The sequence below is a fragment of the Tachypleus tridentatus genome, chromosome 8 (genome assembly GCF_004210375.1).
Source record: "Tachypleus tridentatus isolate NWPU-2018 chromosome 8, ASM421037v1, whole genome shotgun sequence".
In the NCBI taxonomy this organism is placed as follows: Eukaryota; Metazoa; Arthropoda; class Merostomata; order Xiphosura; family Limulidae; genus Tachypleus; species Tachypleus tridentatus.
This window is the reverse complement of record NC_134832.1, coordinates 67,634,772-67,658,402: the sequence shown is the minus strand read 5'-3', so window position 1 is coordinate 67,658,402 and position 23,631 is coordinate 67,634,772. Positions and strand designations below refer to the sequence as shown.

General features: G+C 30.9%; 1 protein-coding gene across 1 annotated transcript in view; it reads right to left on the bottom strand.

Annotated features, from left to right (window-relative positions):
* Nucleotides 1–5,445: 5,445 nt before the first annotated feature.
* Nucleotides 5,446–23,631, bottom strand: part of LOC143223920 (uncharacterized) — a 164,144-nt gene continuing 145,958 nt past the window's right edge. Inside the window, exons 38-41 of the mRNA XM_076452394.1 lie at nt 22,020–22,280; nt 16,074–16,109; nt 15,551–15,673; nt 5,446–8,905 (exon numbers count right to left, since the gene is read on the bottom strand). Of these exons, the coding sequence (XP_076308509.1) occupies nt 8,469–8,905; nt 15,551–15,673; nt 16,074–16,109; nt 22,020–22,280 (857 nt within the window). The 3' untranslated portion in view covers nt 5,446–8,468. The remainder of the gene's footprint in view (nt 8,906–15,550; nt 15,674–16,073; nt 16,110–22,019; nt 22,281–23,631) is intronic.

Genomic DNA, 23,631 nt, shown 5'->3' with positions numbered 1-23,631 from the left:
TATCAACAGATATTGGACATGCATGGCTGTGAATATCAATGTGGCCAGGTATCCAGAAAAGCTAGATGAAAACAGTGGAAAGTGGGCCAGTCATTTCTGAATATCAACAAAAACAGGATGAGAACTTGTATTAAGCAATTCTAGACCCAATAGAGAGTTAAAATAGCAAGTGTAAGTACAACATGTAGTTTACTGCTTAGCTTCTTTGTGATCCAAAAAAAAAGCATACAATTTGGCAGTAAAGAGAGAAACTGTAAAGGGTGTCCTGTAAGCAATTACCACCAAGTCACAAAAAACAATGGCAGAGCCAAAAGAGACACCCAATTTCAAACTAGCTAAAAAAATAGGAACAGAAGAATGTTTTAAACGATGTTTATTAAAGAGAAGACAGTACTTCCAATGAGAAGAATCTGCCTTTCTCAGGTGACTCAAAGAAAAGTGAAAGGTGGATATCATAATGAGCCATGGCAGGATGGGTTGATCATTGGATTGAGCAATGTCATACACGTAATAAACCCAATTCAGCCAGATGTTCTGCAATATGAAGGCCAAAAGGAAGAATGACAGACTGTTTATTCTAAAATAGCACACGTGACCAAATCATCTTCCTCCTTCTCATCCTGATGAAAAAAATAAAAAATCAGAAAGCAACAGTAGGTTTAATATGGAAAAGCCTGTTATAACACTGTTGTCTTCAAGCCAAATGCCAATTGGTGCAAAGCTGAGCATTGAATAGAAGTCCACACATAAGGGACAGGTACAGTTGTGATGGCACCAATGCAGACAGACTACTGTTGTATCAGCAAGCTCATTCTCACAAATACCAATGTGGCCAGGTATCCAGAAAAACTGTACTGAAACAGAAGATAAACAAAAACAGGCTAGTACTTGTAGAACATTGATAAGAACAGGGTGAGAATTAATATTAAGCAATTCCAGGGCTAGTAGCCACATAAGAGAGTGAGATTATACGGTATAATTAGTCCACTGCATAGTCTCTACATGATCTAGGAAATGGCATCAAATTTACATACTAAATTAAATAAATATTTTTCATTCAATTAGTTTCAACTCTAATGTTCTTATTATATATGTAAAAATGGCTGGTTTAGGTAGAGAAAACTCTATGTAGAGGAGTGAACAACGTTTTGACCTTCTTCGGTCATCTTCAGGTTAAAAAAAAAAGAAAGAGGTAACTGACTGATAGCTGACCACATGCTTGAAGGCAGTTGTGTAATGAGTGTAGGAATGTAGAGGGCATGCTTAGATGTTGGATTATATTTATTAATATAGGTATAATGGTGTTCCTTTATATTGGTTTATTTTGGGCTTGAGCTGTTGTATAAGAAAGGCTTCTTTAATTTTGCATTTATTTAGGTTTGTTTCTTTATTTAGTATTTGAGTGTTTTCTATGGTTACGTTGTGTTTATTTGATCTGCAGTGTTCAAAAAGTGTGAAGGTGACTTTTTGTGTTCTTTGAATCTGGTTTCCATTATTCTACTTGTTTCTTCAATATAGAAGTCGTGACAGTTATCACATTGTATTTTATAAATAATGTTGGTGTTGTATTTGCCATTGTCAGTGTAGTTTTTACATAGTATAGACCTTAGTTTTGTGCCTGGTTTTTGAATAAATTTGGTATTAACTGGAATGTCATATTTTGTTACTAGTTTTTGCCAAATGTTGGTTATTTTTCTGCTGATGTCGAGAATATATGGTATGCAGCAGTATGTAGTTTAGTGATTTTTTAAATCGTGGGGTATATTCACTTTTGCTAGTTGATTTTGCATTTCATCTAGGTATGTGCATATTATGTTTTCTATAGTTTGTGGAGGAAATTTATTGATATTAATGAAGTATTGTTTTATTTTGTTTAATTCATCGTTAATTTTATCTGGTGAGCATAGTTTTATGGCTGTGTTTATTTGGTTTCTTAATATGTTGAGTTTTTGTTTTGTTTCATGTGCTGAGTCCCAAGGAATGTATTGTCCAGTATGGATGATTTTTCGGTGGATTTCTGTTTTAAATTGTGTATCGGTTCTTGTAATTTTGAGGTTAAGAAATGATGTTTGTTTGCTTTCTTCCTGCTCACATATAAGGATAATGTGATTGAAAAAATTAAGTGTGTGTTCTGTAAATGTGAGTCCCACAATCATGTCATCTACATATCTGTACCAGTATAGTGGTGGATGTAATGCTGTGTTAATTGTTTGTGTTTTAGCTTGTGTCATAAAAGTATTGGCTAGAACTGGTGATGATGGATTGCCCATGCTTTGGCCATTTGTTTGCATATAATTGTGGTTGTTGAACATGAAGTTTGTCTTCATCGTGGTGAATTCTATGAGGGTTGCTAATTGGTTGCTGAAAATGCCTATTGATGGGTTAGGGTCTTGGATATAGAGTTCTAAGGCTGTCTTGCAGACTTCAGCAGTTGGGACTTCTGTAAAGAGGGATATGACATCGAAACTGGCTATTAAGGCTTTATGATTAAGTTCATTAAGGTTAGATTTGAAATTAAAAGTGTCTTGATAAATGAGCTGGCTGGTGTTACATATTTGGAGAATGCCCATACTATGTATTTACCAAGATTGTAATTAAATGATTCATACGTGGACATTATTAGTCGTAGTGAACAACCTGGTTTATAAGGTTTGGGGATGCCATATATTTGTGGTGTGCGTGAGACAATCTTAGCAGGTAAGATTAAAGTGTTTTTGAAATTATGTTGGCTTTTTTCATTTTAGTAGTATTTTGTTTAGTTGCATTTTGTGTGTATTTGTTGGATTTGTGTGTATTGGTTTAAATTTGTTTGTGTTTGATAAAATATTTTTCATTTTTTGGATGTATTCATTCGTGTTCATTATGACTATAGCATTTCCTTTATCTACTTTTAGAATTTTAATGTTTTTGTCCTGCTTTAGGTTTTTAATGGAATTAACATATCTTTTTGTAAGGTTGTTTTTTAGTTTTCTGTTTTATGAATTATGTTGATGGTTTTGTGAGAAAATTCTTTGAAAAAATCGTTTAAGATGTTGTTTTAGGTGTTTCTGGAAAATATTAATTTTTTAATTTTTCTGGGAAGTGTGGCTGTTGGATGTCAGTAGAATTGTCGAAGTTGTCTTCTTTCTGTTGGTTGTTTTTGTTTTCTGTGGAAAGTATCACAAGCCTCCTGGCTAGGTCTTTTAAACATGTTTTAATTTCTAAGGTTGAAATGTACCTAGGTGCTATTGTGAAGTTGAGTCCTTTGTTAAGTAGATATATCTGGTCTGTGTTTAATTGTCGGTCCGATCTGTTAATTTTGAGTTAGTCAACGGTTTGTCTTGTTGGAGTCTTTCTGTTGTTTGCAGCTTTGTTTTTCTAGTTTTTTGTTGTGGCAGATCTTTTTGTCCCTGTCATTCCTAGTGTTAATTTGGTTGATGTTTCGTTGTATAAGTCTGTAAATCTCTGGTTTAATGCAGCATGCCAGTTGATGATCTAGGTTCATTTTTTGTTTCTGTAAGTTATGTAGTTCATTGTATTTCGTGTTCAACATGGCTTAAAGTAGTTTTTTCTGTACATTTTGGATAATATTTGTGCACTGTTTAAAGTTTTTCGATATTTTTACTTTTACAAAGTTAAAGGTTAGTTGTTCCTTTCTACATTCTTGAATGAAATAGATGTCATTTCTTCTGTTGATAATTTTTTGGTTTAAGTTTCTTAGTTTCTTTAAAATCGTATGAGTGTGTACTGTTTATAGTGGTATTATGTTCAGACATAATGGTTACACAGATAAGTACAAATACATAAAGAAAACACAAAGACTTACACTTTGCCGTGATGAAATAATAATCTGTGATGATGAGAAAACCCACTTGTAGAGAAAAATATATATATAAAACGGCTGGTATGGGTAGAGAAAACTCTGTCGAGGAGTAAACAATGTTTCGATCTTTTCAGTCATCATCAGGTTCACAAAGAAAGAAAGACGTAACTGATCAATAGCTGACCACATGTTTGAAGGGGTTGTGTAACTGAGTGAAGGAATGTAGAGGGTAAGCTTAGATGTTGGATTATATTTATTGATATAGGTATAAAGGTGTTCCTTTGTATTAGTTTATTTTGAGCTTGAGTTGAAGTAAAAGAAGGTCAAAACGTTATTCACTCCTCTACATAAAGTTTTCTCTACTCATACCAGCTGTTTTTACATATACATTTTTCTCTACAAGTGGGTTTTCTCATCATCATCGTCCTTATTTCTTTTTATGTATAACTTTGTTTGTTATTTTATTAATTTAATGGTAATATATACAGCATGGATTGAAAAAATGAGATAAAAACATTATTTATTTCTCATACAATATAATCTAGATTTAATTGTTTAAACATTCATCTATTAAAACTCACCAGCTTCCAGCTGATCACAAAACAGTCCTTTTTTACACTGTAGCTGATCTCAGAAGAAACATCATACTCATTACCTTGGTAGAATTTACCAATTTCAAACTTTCCACAAGAATATGGATATTCTAAAATAAAAGTGATAACAGTTTTATGATAAGTATAATTTCAATATAATTAGGTGTAAAATAAATAATTTGAAAAAAAAAAGCTACATAAATTTGAAAAAGCATCAGAAATGAAATTTTAAATTTATATTTTTAGGTAGTATTAGTTGAAGTGACACTACTTAATCTCTTAATTTTATGAACAGAAACCAGGGGGGGATGGAGGGTATATATACTCCCCTTCATTTTAGGTGAGGGGTATGGTGCATACAATCATCCCCCCTACAGTTTGGTCTGTTGAATTGTTTTATTGCATTACAGGCCTACAAATTGTGCGTTTGTTCTTGTGATTCTCGTGTTCTTACTAATCGAATTACATAATTAGGCCTAGATGTAGGCCTTTTCAGTAGCCGAAATATACATCTTTAATATAGGTGTGCTTACAGGCTTAAGCATACATGCAGGTATCGTGACAACAAGATTACTCTGTGACTGCATGTTTACAGCTTTCAGGTTCATGTAATCAGAGATTACCAATTTGCAAATTGAACAGTCCACATAAGTGGTTGCAAAAACCATCCCCCACATTGGGTGTAAAATTCCCCTGACAGAAACAACTGATTCATGCTACTATTAAAGCAAATTGTATTACAAATTCAAAATACATACGTAAAAAATTTTAATAGCAAAAATAACAGTCATATCTCTCTATGAGCATATACCTGTAAAGTATTTCATAATATGATTATGTGGAATTTATTCTTATTATGTTAGGAGATTCAGAAAAATATGGGTGTATTTAAAGGGGTTAAACAATTATATGTGATAACATACCTGAGCCAGGAAGTGTTGTGATGTAAATCTTCAGAACTAAGAAGATCAACACATATAAGGATATCAATAGTTTTGTAATTAAAACTTACATTAGGCTCAATATCAATGGACAAAATACTTTTGGATAACCAGAAATGTATTTATTACGAAGTCATATAAAACAAATTATTAAATATCAAACACATGCATATCTTAACATTATTTATGCTTCATTTATGCTTCAAAGTAGAACAAGTCTGAACATTCAAAACATTCCAAGGAGTTTTTAGTTCATTAATTTGCTGTCTTTTTACAGTCAACCTAGAGAAGTGATCATAAACTAAACAGTCTGGATGAAAATAATGATATTTTTGCCAAGCACGTTATTTATTGTTGAGTCTGATATTCATAACTTAAAATAAATTAAACACAGTTTGGTTACAGGGTCAAGGTAAAACAGACATATGATATGAGAGGAAAACTCATAGACAAATACAAATACTTTTTTAAAGATGTTTAATCAGCCACATGCAAAAACAGAATCATCTTTACTAAACTTATTCAAATATTTCACTAAAATATGAGAAACAAACTGATTTTTTTTCCTATGAATCAAAATAACCATACAAAATATTCTTAAGAAAGTAAATATATTCTTTCAAATAGCAATTTGTGCAAATTATGCCCTTTGAAGACACACATGTGACTGAAAGTAAAGCTTCAATTCTTATGTAAAACATAAAATACACTGTCATGATCATGAAACAAACTTAATGGTTTAAAAACAAATTATAATTTTTGTAACCAATAATTGCCCTTTCTCTTTAAGCACTAACAAGATGTAGTTCTCTTTTTCCAAGAAAAGGGGGAAAATATTTAATCTAATAAAATTAACAAACTCATCATAAGTTACTGCATTATTTCTGTTTCTTTGTTTAATGTTTATCTACAACTGATTTTCTCTTCAAATGCAAATTATCCTACAAAACAAAATCTTAAACTTCCTTCAAGCAAAAACCAGTTTACAATTCTTTGATCACATTCAAACATTACATAGAATGTTGTACTATAATTTTGTTCACAAGAATATGTCATTTGAGAATTTATTAAGAAATTGATTGTTATAAATATCTAGGCTTTACATTTAACTTAAAACCTTCATACAGACCTTCCTCAAGAGAACAGAAGAAAAACAAACTTTTACAGGGAAAATTTTAGAAATAAATTATTTTCACTAGTATATTTTGCTTTATATAAAAAAATTCTGAAGTTCTTTAATATTTTTCAATAATAATGATAGCATCATTATCCATAAAAATAACTGTGTTGAAATGATAGGAATTTTGAGTAATATTAAAGGTATAATAGTAAAAATATTTTCAAGTATATTTATAGATCCTTTATTTCCATTTTATAGTACCTAAAAACAAAATGTTAAATGTTTTAAAACACTAGTTAATAATAAATTTGCTTTGATGTCATATCCCATCTGTTGCTAACTATGAAAATATTAATATGAGTATTTACAACTAAAGTGATGTTTATTCTAAATATTACAAAGGCAAAGAGATATCTTTCCATGTATTAGTTATATGTATTTAAAATATGAAGTAGTGAAGCCATATTCATAATATATGTTGACTTATAATATGCTGATAACTCTAAATTATATTTAAACACTGATATTTAATCATTTCATCATTAGTTATGTACACTGTTGGCCAAAATCTTAAGGTCAATGAACTTAAAGAAAAAAATATGCATTTTGTGTTGTTAGACTAAACCACTTATTTGAGTAGAGCTTCAAAAGATGAAAATGAGAAAAGAGAAAATAAAAATAAAAAACTTTTTTTAGCATTTAATAGGGAAAATGTAAACACTATGAAATTAGCATAAATAATAGCTGGTCAAAAGTTTAAGACCATACCAAAAATAAGTCCTAAACAGGGTAGGAAATACCCAACAAGAGGTTTCAATAGTGAGTTGCACAGCTGTAATTGCAAATAACTGCAAACATTTGCTATGGCATGGTCAATATAAGCATTTGCAGGAGGCTGGATGGAATATTATTCCAAGTGGTGAAGATGGCTTCACAAAGATCATGCACTGTTTGGAATTGATGTCCATTTCTATTGACTTCCCTTGCCATCCACCCCCAAACATTTTCAATGGGGTTCAGTTTGGGCGAACACACTGGATGGTACAAAAGAATCACGTTATTCGCCATGAAAATGTTCTTTGTCCTGTAGGCATTGTGGATTGCAGCATTGTCCTGCTGAAAGATCCAGTCATTTCCACACAAGTGAGGGCCTTCAGTCAATAAGGATGCTCTCTCCAACATGCCAATGTAGCCATCTGCTGTTTGACACCCCTGTATAATATGAAGCTCCATTGTTGCATGGAAGGAGAAAACATCGCAAATCATGATGGAACCTCCTCCACTGTGTCGGGTAGATAATGTCTCGCTTGGATATCCTTATCATGCCAGTAACGTTGGAAGCCATCTGGACAATCCAGGTTAAATTTTTTCTCACCCAAGAACAAAACCTTCTTCCACTTTTCTACATCCCATGTTTGGTGCTTCTCAGCAAAGTTTAATGGAGCTGTTTCGTAGTGTGAAAAGAGGCATGGCCTTTGAAGACGTTTACAGTTTTTAAAGCCTTTCTTTCACAGATGCCGTCTTATTGTTCTTGATTAAGGGCCTTAATCTGGTTCGATGGTCGGCTGGTGTCTTGCCGGACAACTCGTTTAATCCTCCTACTTAATGCCAGCAAAATTTTCTTGGACTGACCACTTAAAATTCTCATTCCGTATCCCTCAAGGTCTTTTAAGAAATTTGCAACAGCAGTTTTACTTTGCCCAATCTCACCAGAGATGGCACGTTGAGAGGGACCTTGTTTCTGCAGCTCGACAATTCTGTCACTTTCAAACTCTGCCAACTTTTTACCCAATGTAACACAGGAGATGTCAGTGGAAGATGTTGACAATACTAAATCTTGAACACAAATGACTAAATTGCATTACACGTTTACCGATTAATGCTTCATTTCAGTATGGTCTTAAACTTTTGACCAGTTAGGCTCATTTCACAGTGTTCCCATTCTCCATATTAGATGCTAAAACAGTTTTTTATTTTTATTTTCCTTTTTTGTATTTTCATCTATCGAAGTTCTACTCAAATGAGTGGTTGAGTCTAACAATGCAAAATGCATACTTTTTCTTCATGTTCATTGACCTTAAGATTTTGGCCAGTAGTGTATATAAACAAACAATATAAAATATACAGGCAAAATGTTTTGTAATATCAAACTTACTAAAATCAAATGTACAAATAATTTGCTCCAGTTTATAATCTAAGTCATTAAGGCAGTTGAAACAGGAATATGGATCTGAAGGACAACGAATCAATGGTTCACTTGTAAAAGGAACTGGTGGTGGATAAGTAACAGGTAGTATGTAAGATTCACAATACTTCAGTTTATTTTCAATGATTCCTTTATTTCTTGAATTGTAATTTACAAGGTAGGCTACATCTTTCATGTATGTAATGCCATATTTGGAACCTACTTTGCTCCAAGAACTTTTCACACTCAGCAAAATATATACACCTGAAAAAAATATATTAATAAATTTGTAGTTGTAATATAAAATACATAACACCACATTGCTTATAAAAACACTATGCCATCTGACCAATGAGAAACAATTTATTAGATCCTATAAATGTATTTAGGTCCTTGTCAAATAACATATTTATATTGTTCTGTTTTTCATTATATCAAATGTAAGCTGATATGTTTAGCTTTATTCACCACAAAACTGTTTTATACTAGCCATGTTTAGTAGTAACAACATATACGTAAATTTATTTAAGTATAAATAATTATTGCATAACAATATACTTTAATAAATTAGCAGAATGTAGTACTACACAGTGCAAATACATCAAAATGAGACATATGTATTTAAGGTAGAGTCTCATGCAACCATCATGCCATCCTCTCTGAACCACTAAGAAGGTTGCAAGCATTGAAATACAGTATAAGTGTATGCTTTTTGACAATTGAGATTTTCAACCTTTGGAAAGTGTTGGGTTGCATTTAATAGGTATTGTCAGGAAAAAAAAGGTACACCTAGTTTCTTTTGGTTTTAGAAAGTTAAATGTAGTAGCTTGTAATGCTGTTTGTTCTTTACCAGAAATAATAGACAAATATATGGATGAGTTAGAATTACTGCATTGTTTTAAAGTCAGGCTTAAAACTGAAACTAGTAAAATGTTTGCTCATGTGCACAAATGTTAGATTTTTTGATCAAATTGTGTGAGAGATTATCTCTACAGACTTAAATAAAAAGATAGTTGTGATGAGAAACTGGCCTCAGCCCATGATGAAACAAGAAATTCCCAGTTCTATGACAAGGTTATCAAAAACAGTAGCAGAGTTGTTGGCCCTCATGAAAAGGAAGAGCATTTTGGATGAAGTAAAAGTGTAATCAGACATTCCAATTTCTCTTGTGCTAATCTCTCCTTGAGAAAACACCATGTTCTTGGACACTAGCACTACAGATAATATAGTCCAAGTAGTGTTATCGCAGATACAGGATGGATTGGAATCCGTAATTGCATATATTAGGTTTATGCTCACAGTTCCTAAATGCAGATGCTGTGCAATGAAGAAAAAGCTGCTTGCAGTATTTATATTCATAAAACTATTACCATTATTTGAATGACAGGAAGTTCACCATTTGGGTGGATCACACTTTACTAAAGAGCTTAGCAAACTTCAGAAACCCAGAGGAGATAATAGTATATTAGATAACAATAGTGCAAGAATGTGACTTTGATATTGTTCATTACCTGGAACTGTATCACAAAAACACAAGCTGCCTCACCACATAATGCAGTTGTGTCCCTTTGTGGAATGTAGTGACTTTGAACATCACACAGTAGTTGAAGCCCTGTCCAATTTATTCATAGCAAATGTAAACCATAAAGAAGAATAATCCACAGGCAGATGTATGGCAAAATTTGCACTTCAGTAAATCTTGGATGACCAATTGAAGTAATCCTGGCCTAGCATGGGTATTCCTTGCTGTCCTTCAAAGTCAAACCTGAGTAATACTAATAGATGAACAAAGACAGAATCACCTATCCTGTGAAACCTGTTTCAGTAGTTAAAATGCATGAATGTGTGCTATACTGTCATTGTTAACTCATGAAACATAGTATTCCTATAGTGTTGCAGCTAGTAGTCTCCAGTGCTCTGTGGCAAGAAATACTCAATAGTTTGTGCAGACTGGAGGAAGATTGGAGGATACTTTGGTGAATCATACACTTGTACTAATATTCAACAGCAGTTCTTCATGTTATGAATAAGTAAAGATGTTCAATGCTGGCAAAAATGATGAAGAATATGTGCTTTCTGGAGGAAAAATCAAATGAAACAGTGTTAGCTCCAACAATTCTTTACAATCCTCTACAGAAATTAACCCTGGATATCACTAGCCCAATCCCAGAGGTTGTAAAAGGTAACTGCTACATAATTATTACCACTGACTACTTTACTGGTAAGTATTTCAGCACAGACTGTTGTGGATGACAGCCCAATTCAAAGTATTAGAAGAAATCCACAAAGGTAAGAAAGCTAGCTTCAACAGCCTATATTTTTGGTTAATTATTTAGTGTTAGGTGTGGTGAAAACTTAAACTTTTCCTGTCTTTCCAAGTATGATGGTCAGAGATGGGTAATAAAGGCTACCAAGTAGATATTTATGACATTTATTAATCTTGATAGAACCAATTAGGGCAACCACTTGTCAACTGTAATGAGAGCATGTAAAGTAACAGAATATGGATCTAAAGTGATTTTGTCAAACCTGCTTATGTTTTCACAGGAAGTGTTACTCTCCATAGACAAGATATGTCACAAAGGGAAGTCCCCTAGTGTCCAAAAGAGAGACTGAGATCAATCATGATTGATAAAAACAAATTTATCTGACAACTTGGGAAGGCAGCATATCAGCAGAAGCAATACAATATTGAACAGTTGAAGAATAAATGTTACACTCAGTGACTGTGCATGTGGGTGTGATATGTTTCAAGTAACACAGAAGCAATTTAAATCCAGTTGAATTAATTCATACTAGATTTTCTGACAGGTTGTCTTTCTAAAGTATGAGCTAGAGCAAATGAGAGATGCACAGAAGTTCATAAAGCACATCAGTAAGCTGCATCCCTACATCACAAACAATTCTTTTGTGCACTGGTTTGACCAAGAAATAGTGGAGAAACATTATGAGTCTGAGGAGAATTGTTGTTGTATGTTATGGATAAGAAAGACATTGCTGAACATTTACATTACTGACATATGAAAAATACTATCAGTCCCACAGATAAAGCAGTAACAAGTTTGTTTCCCATTTGTGAACAATTTTATGTTACAACTTTATGTAAAGAACTAGCTATATAAATACACTGAAATCATTAAAAAAGGTGAACAGAAATACATCACAGTTTTGTCAGACTTTTGGGTGCATTATATTACATCTTTCAATGTGATAACTAAATTATTCTGGTCACAAATTTACATCTGTGGTTTGTCAATTCTAACAGGTAATGGCCTGAAATACATTAAAGAACATTTGAGGAAATATTTTAATATTAATGAAAGAGAGAATGGGTATTAATCCATTCACTATCATGATAATTCCATTGAATGCAGAGAGAATATTAAAGGCTTTGAAGTTATAACAAAAGAAATATTTGACCACAGTAATCAATCTTTTACATTACCTTTCTTTTTGATAAAATTAATTAAAAACCTTTCATCAAAAATGTCTAGGTATTTTAATGATTCTGGTAAATTATTACTCTGATTTAATTAGATTGTGTGTTTAGTTATTATGCACAAAGCTACACAAAGGGCTATCTGTGCTTTGGCCACCACAGGTATTGAAACCTGGTTTCTAGCAGTATAAGTCCATAGACATACTGCTGTGCCACTGGGGGACATGAGAAGGATGAGTACACATTTTTGAGTCATCCTTATGTATTTTACAAAAGAGAGAGGAAGCTGTGAAACTTATCTAGCAGTTTTTGACAAATCATATAAGAAATTACTGGAAATAGAAATGTCTTCTTGTTCTGACTGGTGGTTAAAATTCCAGCATCAGCCTCTGTATCAATATGAGTAATTACTGAAATTAGAATGATTATTACATTAAGCACATGATTTTTAAAATAAAGCAGCATTGCTTTCTTTCAAATCTATCAAGATCATACATGTTATAATACAGACACTACATTATGTAATTTTCACTTGAAAAGTTGTCATTATTCATTGTTTTAGAAGCCCTGATTGAGGCATGGCATTCCCTCTATGTATTACAATGTGCAACTGTCATTTGTGTGAAACCTAAACAGCCATTAGTTTGAGCCACAATTGATTAATAGGATTTAGCACTCCTCCTTTCTTAGCCATCAGATATTAATGTCTAACAGGGCCAGTATTAGCTTACTGGTGGCCAAGAGCAAATGTTAAAGGTTGGGACCCTATATCATGCATTTGGTTACTTTCACTTTTAGTTTGCTTACATCATACAAATAACAGAACTCTTATAAATGTCTTAGGAAAATAAAAGGGTCAGAGAAGGATGTGGATGATAAGTAGCTTATAGTTATAGGCTGTGCTACTCAGGGGCATGAAACAGCAGATGTAATAAATGAAGCTGGTAGAGATGTTTTTTGAGGTGCATGTAAGAGCTAATGATCTAGGAAAAGTTTGGTCAGAAAAGCTAATTTATAACTACAAGGGTCGATAAAGGCATTTAAAGAAAAAGGCTATAGCTGTCCATAATTAATTGTGGGGATGAAGTTATAAGTAGGTTACTAGGGCTAAATACTAGGCTTAGATGAGTATGTAAGGAAGAGCACATTGGCTTGTCAGAGTTATGGGATCAGTTAAGTAGAAGAAGGGAGTTTTTTGGTATAGGTGGTTTACATTTAAATAAGGTAGAGGCTGGATTTTTTTGCTATGGCTATTAACTCAGCTGTAAGGGAAGTTTTAGACTAGCACTAACTAGTGATGAAAACCATGAAAAATCAAATGCAAAAAGAATAAAAGATAGAGCAAACATTTAGCATAGGAAATTAGTATAGTAATAGTTATAAGGGTAGGCTTAATTGTTACTATAGTAATGCTAGAGGTATAAGAGATAAAACATGCGATTTAGAACACAGGTAGGAATGAAGGATTTGATATAGCGGGAATAACTGGAAAATGTTTAAATGTAGATGATTTTGATAACAGAACATTTTATGAAATACAGGGTTACAAGCAATTTAATAGAAATACAGAATTAGTAAGGGGATGGCTTTATATGTAAAATGTGAGTTACATCCTGTCGAAGTTGAGGATATTAAACGCAACAGCAAGGAGGTTGATTCCATTTAGATTTCTATTAGTGGATATAAAGAGAAAAGGCTTTCAGTGGGAATTTGTTAAAAACCACCAAATGATACTGATGAAATTAGTGAGAAACTTTATAATGGGATCAAGTATTCAATTGTAAATAAAGTCATAATTATGGATGATTTTAAGTTCAAGGATATAGACTAGGAAATGAGAGTCAAACTGTGAGGGAGAAAGGTTTTTTGGACATTGTTAAATACGGCTTTTTATACCAATCAGTCAAAAAATAAAGTTAAAACAATGCTATTTTAGATTTATGGTTAACTTCAACTATAAAAATGATCAAGAGGGTGGAAATTATGGAACAACTGGGTGCAAATGATCATTGCTCTTTTAAACATTCAATGTTTTGTTACATATGAAAATAAAGAACAATGATATTTTATTTAAAAATTTCAAAAAAGCAAATTATGAAGGGGTGTGACAAGAAATTATTTGATGTGGATTGTGCAGCTGAGTTAGTTTGAGATACTGATCAGATGTAGAAAAGCTTTAAAATTAATTTTTTTGGTATTCAAGGTAAACATATTCTTTATAGAAAGAAAAGGGTAACTGCAAGTAAAACTCAGGTTGTTTCTGGCAAATAATGTATTTACAGTTTTCAGTTTTTATGTTTAAAACATTACTCATCAGAAAATTAATGTGTACCAGACTTTTCTGGTAGCTACACAATTGGTGAAAATCTATATAAATGTGTATAATTACAGCATAGCAGCAATTTTAACAAACTACCATACAGGACAGAAACACCAAAACTGTGATCACTGTTTGTGTTTTAGTGTAAAGACACACATAGGTTACTATTCTGTGCTTACCAGGTGAACCACAATTTTTTGCATATAAGTCTTGAATCTTAATGATGAGCCATTGGGAAGTGTGGAGGCAAATGGGAATAAACATTTAAAGTGAAGTTTAAAGATAACAAATGCAATACAGATAAAAAAACTAGTGTGAACAGCAATGATATCATTACTATTTAACACACTAAATGGAATCATTAAATTTAAACTAGACACATGATGGCTTAACCAAGTTATAAGCTAGGAGGTTTTATGATGATTGAGTTAGGTAATTTGTTTTTCATAATTAAGAAAGGATTAGAGTCTCAGATTGTCATTGGCTGTCATTTCTATTCTAACTAATTAATTTTTAGTGATTAAATTTTTCTGCTAATGTAATGAATTAATCAAAATACTGTTGTTTCTATTTTTTAGGGATAGCTATTAAGCTTTTTATAGAAATGAATAGTTTTTGAACTTACTAGTTCTTATATAAACATAATACAAACTATCTCTACTTATTTGGAATCTGTGGCTTAAAAGTCATACTTCATTTCTTATTGGTATTTACACGGAAATCCTGCTGCAGTGCTTTAAATGATGGCAAAATATTCGAAAGTTCACTGTATAAAAATTGCACAAATTTTCTTTCTCATTTTCTCTAAACTGAATGCTTGTTGATAAACACTAAACTAACTTGCAATGAATTTTAAAAGTTCTGAAAGTATAAACATTGATTTTTTTGTTACGTATGTACAAATATTAAAGCCTTCACTAAAATGGGTCTTAAACAGTAAAACACTTTAATCATATATATCAAGTTATTCTTTATTGATGGAACACAGAGAGAAAAGTGTAAAAAAACACCAAGTATCTCATGTAAAACAAGTATTTTTTATTCATATTATGTTTTCAAAATATATTTAATTGAAAATTGTAAGAAATCACTACACTTATACATTATATCATATAAAATCCAACATGTACTGTTATCAACCAAAACTTACCAACTTTTAACTGGTCACAATAGCAGTTCTTTTTGACACTGTAGCTGATCTCAGATGCAAAATCATGCTTGTTACCTTTGTAGAATTTGACAATAGCAAATTTCTCACAGGAATATCCATATCCTAGAAAAACACATTTAATATTATGACAATTTCAAGTTAAAAATGATAAAACATATTTTCATTATTTAATTAATTAATTAAGAAATGACAAAAGTTAAATCATTGAAACTGTTTAATTATAAAAGTAAAAAAATACTTCAAAATAGTATTAACTGATACCATTTAATCTCAGGATCTTACTGATAAAAATACTTAGCCCACATTATTAAAGCAAATAATATTTTTAATTTTGTACAAATATACATATATAGATATAATGTGAATTTTTACAATATTGCTACATATGCATTTGTAAAATATGTGATGGTATGATTGTACAAAATTTATTCTTATTGTTTTAGATGACTCAGTAAAAGTTATATACTTATATGGATAACAAAAATTACACATGATGGCTTACTTGAATCTGGAAGTATCATGATGTCAATCTTGAGAACTACAAATATAAAATGACAAAATATTTGATGAGTTTTATAATTCATATGTATAACTTTTGAAATGTTTTATTATAAAATAATCATATAACACAGTAAAATAAACATTAACTAAACATAAAAACATAGGCATGTTTTAACACTACCTTTAAAAAATTGTTTCAAAATACAAACACCTAACCTAAAGAAGTAGCTGTAATCTGAAATTTGAGGGCCAAAATAACCCTACTTTACACTTTAATAAGCAAAATGTTTCATTATTAGATGTGTTATTTATAGTTTCCAACGAAAATCAAGCATAATTTAGTTATGGGAGCAAGTTACACAGACTCATTAAAGTTTCCTTCTTATTTCAGAAGTATCTAACAGAAAAAACTAAAATAATTTTAAAGTGTGTTTATACTTAAATAACTTCACCCCAAAAGAGAATAAAATTAAAATATATCATTAATATATTTTATGAAATACAAGAAATATACACATTTACTTTATTTTTTGTTCAATTTTGGAAAAACAAATGGACCTTATAAAAGTTTCTCACAAAATAAACAAATTCTTCCATGTGGTAATTTGTATGGTTTGAAAGCATATAACAAGCTCCCTTTATTTTTAAAAGTCTTCTTTGCTTGAGAAGATACTATTATTCTTAAAACTGATAATCTTGTTTTCTTTTTACTGGTGACAGTGAGGTGTTATTGCCTTGGTTCTGTTTCTTAGAAAAGAAAACAATTATGTAAACAATAACATATTACCGTAAAACTTGTCTAAGCCAGAAACTTGTACAATCTGGAAATATCAAAATTTTGCAGCATTATCTTAAGATTTCTCTTACAAAAGGCCCTCTACATGGCAAAACCTTAATAAGGCAAACGGAAAACTATTTTTCACCTACCTCATCTATCAACAAGTGGGGATTAGAATTTGAATAAGGCAAAAAAATGTTTTTGATTAAATATTAATTTCTTATTCAATTAATAATTTCTTTAAATATTAATAAATTCTTGTTTAATTAATAATTATTTAAATATTAACAAATTCTCTAACATTTTGTAACAGTAAATATTAGTTAAATATATTCTGTTCTTTTTTCTGCCATCATTATTTTCGCAGTTAAATTAGATTCATGATTTGTTGAAATATATTTGTCGTTTAAGTGCAAAATTCTACTCTTTAAATAATTCTCATGAAAAAATAAATTCCTATCTTCCCTAATTTTAAAATTTAGAAAGAATTTGCATAATACCCTCATTTTTAAACAAAGCTACTAAATACCCTCATGTTTTTAAAAGTTGTTTGTCATGACAATTCTAGTGAACTCCAAACTTTGATTGAGAAGACTGATGCAGATGATACTGTGAATATGGAAAGTTTTGTAAATGTTGAGAAAAATGTTTTAACAGAAACTGAGGAAATTGATTTAAATCTATAATAGAATCACACGATGGTAACAGTATGAGAGATTCAGAAGATGAAAAAAATGGAAAAGATAGTGAGGAAATAGAAATTCATACTTCATGAGAAGTGTTAAGTTATATTAATGCTATCAAACTGTAAGCAAAAATGAAGGGGTAAAATAAAATTCATGGAAAGGCTGTATAATTGGTGTTCTCTTTTAACCACATGAAAAAGCCCATTAAAAAATGAAACAGATGAAATTGAACACTTTCTTCAAATAAATTTGATTAAGATTTTGTGTACTTATGTATATTTTGAATGTCTATTTATGTTCATATTCTAATAAATATAGCATAAACAGTATAATAACTTTATTCACAAACAACTTACTTCCTTTGAGTCAAGCAAGTGTAACATTCCACTAAAAATTATATGTAACTGTGGAAATGCATTTTCACTGTTTAAGCTGGAAAACCTGCTTAAGCCAGAAATTTTACTCAGTCCCATGAGATTCTGCCTTAGACAGGTTTTACTGTATTAGATAACATGGATAAGGAGCTTTACATTAAAATGATTTAATGATGCAATTAAAATAAAGTATTGCATGTTACAGTAATGTACTTGGAATAATTTTTATCCTATACATAAATATCTATATTACTTAGATTTAAATTATAGGGTTAATATGTTTGGTGATAATGTAGCATTAATGTTAAGACTTCTAATATAAAGTAAATCAAGGTTTCAACTCGAAAATGATTTGTGAATAGCAGACAATTGCTGTTTTTAAAGCACACTATCTGTTAAATAACTAAAGCAGAATAAATATTTTGAAATAAAAATAAAATGATTATAAATAATAACTATTTTAAATTTTATATTAACAATAAAAGATCTAAATGTTCACAAATTAATGACAGACTGTATTATAATATTGGGTTAGAGATTTATAAACTTTAGATGGAAACAAGAAGTTATGAATTTGGTAAAACACTAAAATTTATATTCATTAAAATCATATACGGGCCTGGCATGGACAAGTGTGTAAGGCGTGCGACTCATAATCCGAGGGTCGAGGGTTCGCGCCTGCGTCGCGCCAAACATGCTTGCTCTCCCAGCCGTGGGGGCGTTATAATGTGACAGTCAATCCCACTCTTCGTTGGTAAAAGAGTAGCCCAAGAGTTGGCGGTGGATGGTGATGACTAGCTGCCTTCCCTCTAGTCTTACACTGCTAAATTAGGGACAGCTCAGTGCAGTGGGCTAACAACCTACTCACCTAAATACTTCTTGAAGAATCCGCAAGTGATTGCGACCCTATGTTCCTAGATGGAATCTAATGGTGATAACTAACTAACTAACTAAAATCATATACTATTTGAATAAAATGGCTAGGTACCTAGATGTTGAAAATTATTCATGAAGAGAAAAATTACTTATAGAAAAAGTATGTTTACATGATAGAAAACATGGGTTAGAGTATAAAATTCCAATAGCTGAAAAAGTGACAATGTATAGTCCCCTGCTGGTATAGTAGTAAGTCTATGGATTTACAGTGCTAAAACCAGGGGTTTGATTCCCCTCAGTGGATTCAGCAGCTATAAGAAAGCACACACACACATAATATATAAACACTTTTGTCATTTGTAATCCAAAATATTTCATAATTTACTTTTAACTATAAAAGATTTATTTAAGATAATAAAATTAATTATTATTATTCTTTGATTATGTTTGATAAAGTAAAATACTGAATAATTAATGTTATTAATCCAGATGGGCTAAAATCTATTGGGTTAAAAATAAGTTGCTTTATGTTGTATTGTATATGTTATAACACAAATTATAAGTTTACAAGTAGATTGATTTGAAGTAATTTTCTTGTTTCTTCATAACTACAAAGCTACAAAATAAACTACCTGTGCAATGCCAACTGCAGTACCAAAACTTCACAATAATAGATAACTAAGTACCACGATAAATTTATGACAACGTTTTACCTTACTGCCTTGTCAAAAACATGTTACAATTAAATACTTGTAAATTACTACATCTTTCATTTGTCATAAACTATGCACATAAATCTTACCTGGGAAAAATATTAAAAAAAAACAATTTCCCATTGACAGAAAAATTAACAAATGAATAATTGTCATGAGCATATTTTATTTTATGTACAGCACATTAAATGAAATGAAGTTGGTTAATATTTTCCAATAACTTATTTGGGATAGAAACTAGTAATAAAGTCCATTTTATCAATTTTAATTTTAATAGTAGAAAAAGGATATCAATAAAATGTATCATATAAGCTCAGGAACAATTAGACCAAAGTAACTGACATCTGTATGGAGTTCAGATACAAGAGATTCCTTTAATAATGTTAGAAATGGCCATCTAGATGCATCTTGTTCTACTTATTCCCTACTTTCCCAGCTATACAATAAAATTTTTGCAAGAGTCTAATTCCTTTTTGAAGAAGACCTTCCATGGTCACCTCTTTAATGTTGCTGATGTTAAGGAAATTAATAACTTGCCACTAGAGTTGTGGTGCATTTGACAAAAAGGCTTCTCCTACAAACTTGCATACTTCATTTGGCATGTAAATCCAGGCTTACTGTGCATTAGTTTTGCTTTATGCATTCTTTCTGTGGACCAACCACTCTGAATGATATACAGCACTGTCAGTGAGCCAGTAAAAAGTACTGCATTGATGGCAGTGTTCATATGTGGTTCTTTGTTTGATAATAGCTACATTTGGATTAGTTGATTATTTTCATGACAATCAATTTAATGGCAACTTTACTTGAGCAAATGTTAGTAAAAACAGAAACACTGACTTTAGTTAGTTGATTATTTATATGACAATTGATTTAATTGTAATTTAGATTAATCCACTGGTTGATATGACCCCAGCTGATGTAACTGCTGCTCATAGATAATATATCAATCAGTCAAGTAAATTGCCCAGTTCTATTTCCAGTTCCTTCACTATTGGTTATTGGAAGCCTGAAAGCTTAACTAATTTTATGCAAAATGTTGTCAGTCCATGAAACAACAAATGTCCAGGTGACTCTCACTATCTATAATGTGAGAATCATCTACAACAGGTGACTGCCTGCCCTGGTCTTTAAATAAGTGCTGAAAGATTTTTGGGAGTATCTACCCTTGTCTCTTATTATATAATAAGGCAGAAGTTTTGGCACTGTTATTTCACTGGTCTTCTTAACTCAAACAAAATAAAAGAAATATACATAAGAAACAGAAAAATGCAAAATTGATAAAAAATAAATTAGATAACCAGAAATAAATCTCTTTTAAAAAGTTCTATATCTTTAGCAATGTTTCAAACGAGCACTCTTTTCAAGCTTGTTTCTGGCTAGAAAATGAGCACATGCTTGAAACATCATAAGGAAATAAAAAGTTAAACAAAAGTCTTTTTTTAAGATGATTTATCTCCAACAGTCTAATTACATACAAAATAACCACATAAGCAGCTGCTTTGGATGGTTGCCTCCCTGATACCAATGATTCAGTATCAGGGGATTAAACTCTCAGAACTACATATTGACTACTTATTGTGATGGAACTCTGTTACTGAGAAAAAAGGGCCTGTGTTTTAGATAGTTTTAGAACTTCTCTACAGAGCTAATCATAATTTATTTAATCAATTTTTTATATGGGCTACAAAATGAAGACATTTTGAATTTCTTTTTAGCTTTATTAATAACACTGTGTAACACAAATTTTGTTCCTGGATATGTTGTGGTATTTCTTAATTGCTTAAGTTGTAAAAGTACAGAAAATGGCCATTATTCCCTTCAAACTTTGCTTTTGTGACCTGGATAATGAAATTTAGAAATCAACCTATTTTCTATGTAAAAATGGGCAAATTTGTACATTTGTACAAGGCCTGAATAAAATAGCATATGAATCAAGATTTACATGTATTTATACTAAAGTTATACAAAAATGTTTAGAAGTGAGTAGTTTTATGAGATTTGTGACTGTAATGTAAATCACTTTCATGTATCAGTCCCCAAATATAGTCTCCCATCATGTTTTTGTTATATACTCCCAGGTCACAAAAGCAAAGATTGAAGAGAAAAATAGGTCTTTTCCATTTACTTTAGGCATAAGCAATTGGGAAATAACAATTTTTAAATACTGAGCATATTTGTAAAACACTGCCTAATATTAAATTTTTCTTTAGTGTCAGTATAATGTATGATGTTAACTGTGCATATATTTATCTAAGGATTTAAAACCAAACAGATATATTTATATTAAAAATACTGAAAATGCAAAGAGAATAATTTGATACATTGTAAATTTCACACTTTTATATTTTGTACTCAAAATATAAATGTGTGAAGTTTACAATATGTTTTGGCATTGGCTTATGATATAAACAGAAAGTATTTTTCAACAGCTATACTTAATCCTTTGATCATTAGTTACATACATAAAGAAATTATATGAAATACACCATAAAGATGTTTCATGAACTGTAAACTTACTGAAATCAAATGTACAAATAATGTCCTCCAGTTTATAGTCTATGTCATGAAGACAGTTGAGACAGGAATAAGGAACTGAAGGGCAACCTGTAGATGGTCCAGATGGTGAATAATGTTCACAATAGTTTAGTTTGTTTACAATTGTTTCTTCATTTCTTGAGTTATAATTTACAATATAAACTAAGTCTGTCAACTGCACAGCACCATATTTGTAGCCAACTTTACTCCAATGGTCATTCATAGTCAGTAAGATAGAAAGGCCTGAAAAAATGTATTAATAAATGATAATTTATATAAATTTGAGATTTTAAAGTAAGTGTATTTCAACTCATTACTTATAAAAAACACTACATAATATGAATAATGAGCATTACTTTTCTAAACTTTATTAACTTAAACTGTCAAGAGTAAAGATGTTAGTTATTCAGTGTCAGATTTTTTATTATATAAAATGTTACTTTATAGGTTTAACTTTATTATTTACAAAACTTTTATGGACAAGCATCTTTTGTTACTTACACAATAATTGTTCTTCTTTAATATATTATTATAGCATAATGACAGCATTGAATATACAAAACTATTTAGTGTAAGAGATATCATTTAGTTTACTTAGTGATACAATACTTCATGATTATTTGAGCTGGTAACAAGAGTGGTAAATGGTAATTATTTCAAAACCAATAATTATGATACATTTCATTACATATCTCTGGACAAATTGTACACTGGTTATGCAATTAGACTGTTGTACTATGCTTTAGTAATATTGCTGTCACCATGTTACTCAAACCTTTGCTAATTTTCTCACCAAGTGAGTATTGTTAAGTCATCAGTTCCCATAGTTGAGACCTCAGTGAACAAGATACTAGCAAGCACAAGTCAAGTGAAGATAGAAAAGAAGAGTGATCACTCAGAAGAAAAGTTAGAAAACATTAAGTTAGTCAGTGTGTGAGTGATTAGTCTTAACAGGTGACTTCTATAGTAAGTTTCACAGCTAAAGGGAAGGAAAAAATACTTAGTTTCAAAGTAACTAAACCAAATTATGTAAACTTTGATGAAAGGTAAACAGTTATTTAAGGTTCTGTATACAACTGTGATAACCAAAGGGGTAGCATAAGTGAATTATCACTTATATTATTGTGATAAGAGTAGAGAAAAAAAATCATGTTGTGGATTGGATCCTAAAGTAATTGTAACATCATAAGTGAGTTTTTGACAAGAAAAGAAAATTATTTAGAGTTTTAGATAGAACTATGGCATTCATAGTGTAAAAAAATTGTGTACATACATTTGGCTTGTTTTACATATATCTTATGTAACTGTAATACAATCTATCTTTAAATTGCTAACATATCAAGTTAAAATTCATGTATGATTTCTTGTAAGCATTTATTTGGGAAAGTTGTCCTGTTCCAAAAATATTTTTGTTGAACCTATTGAATAATATGGAATTAGTAGTAATTAAGATCTCACACCTTAATTTGGCTCCAGTTACTAGATGATATCGAAGTTTTAAATTATATCATTCTCTTATCTTATGTATCATTATATACAGAATTTTATTACATAATGTGTCATTTTTCTCATTAGAATCAAAGTTAAAAGGTTT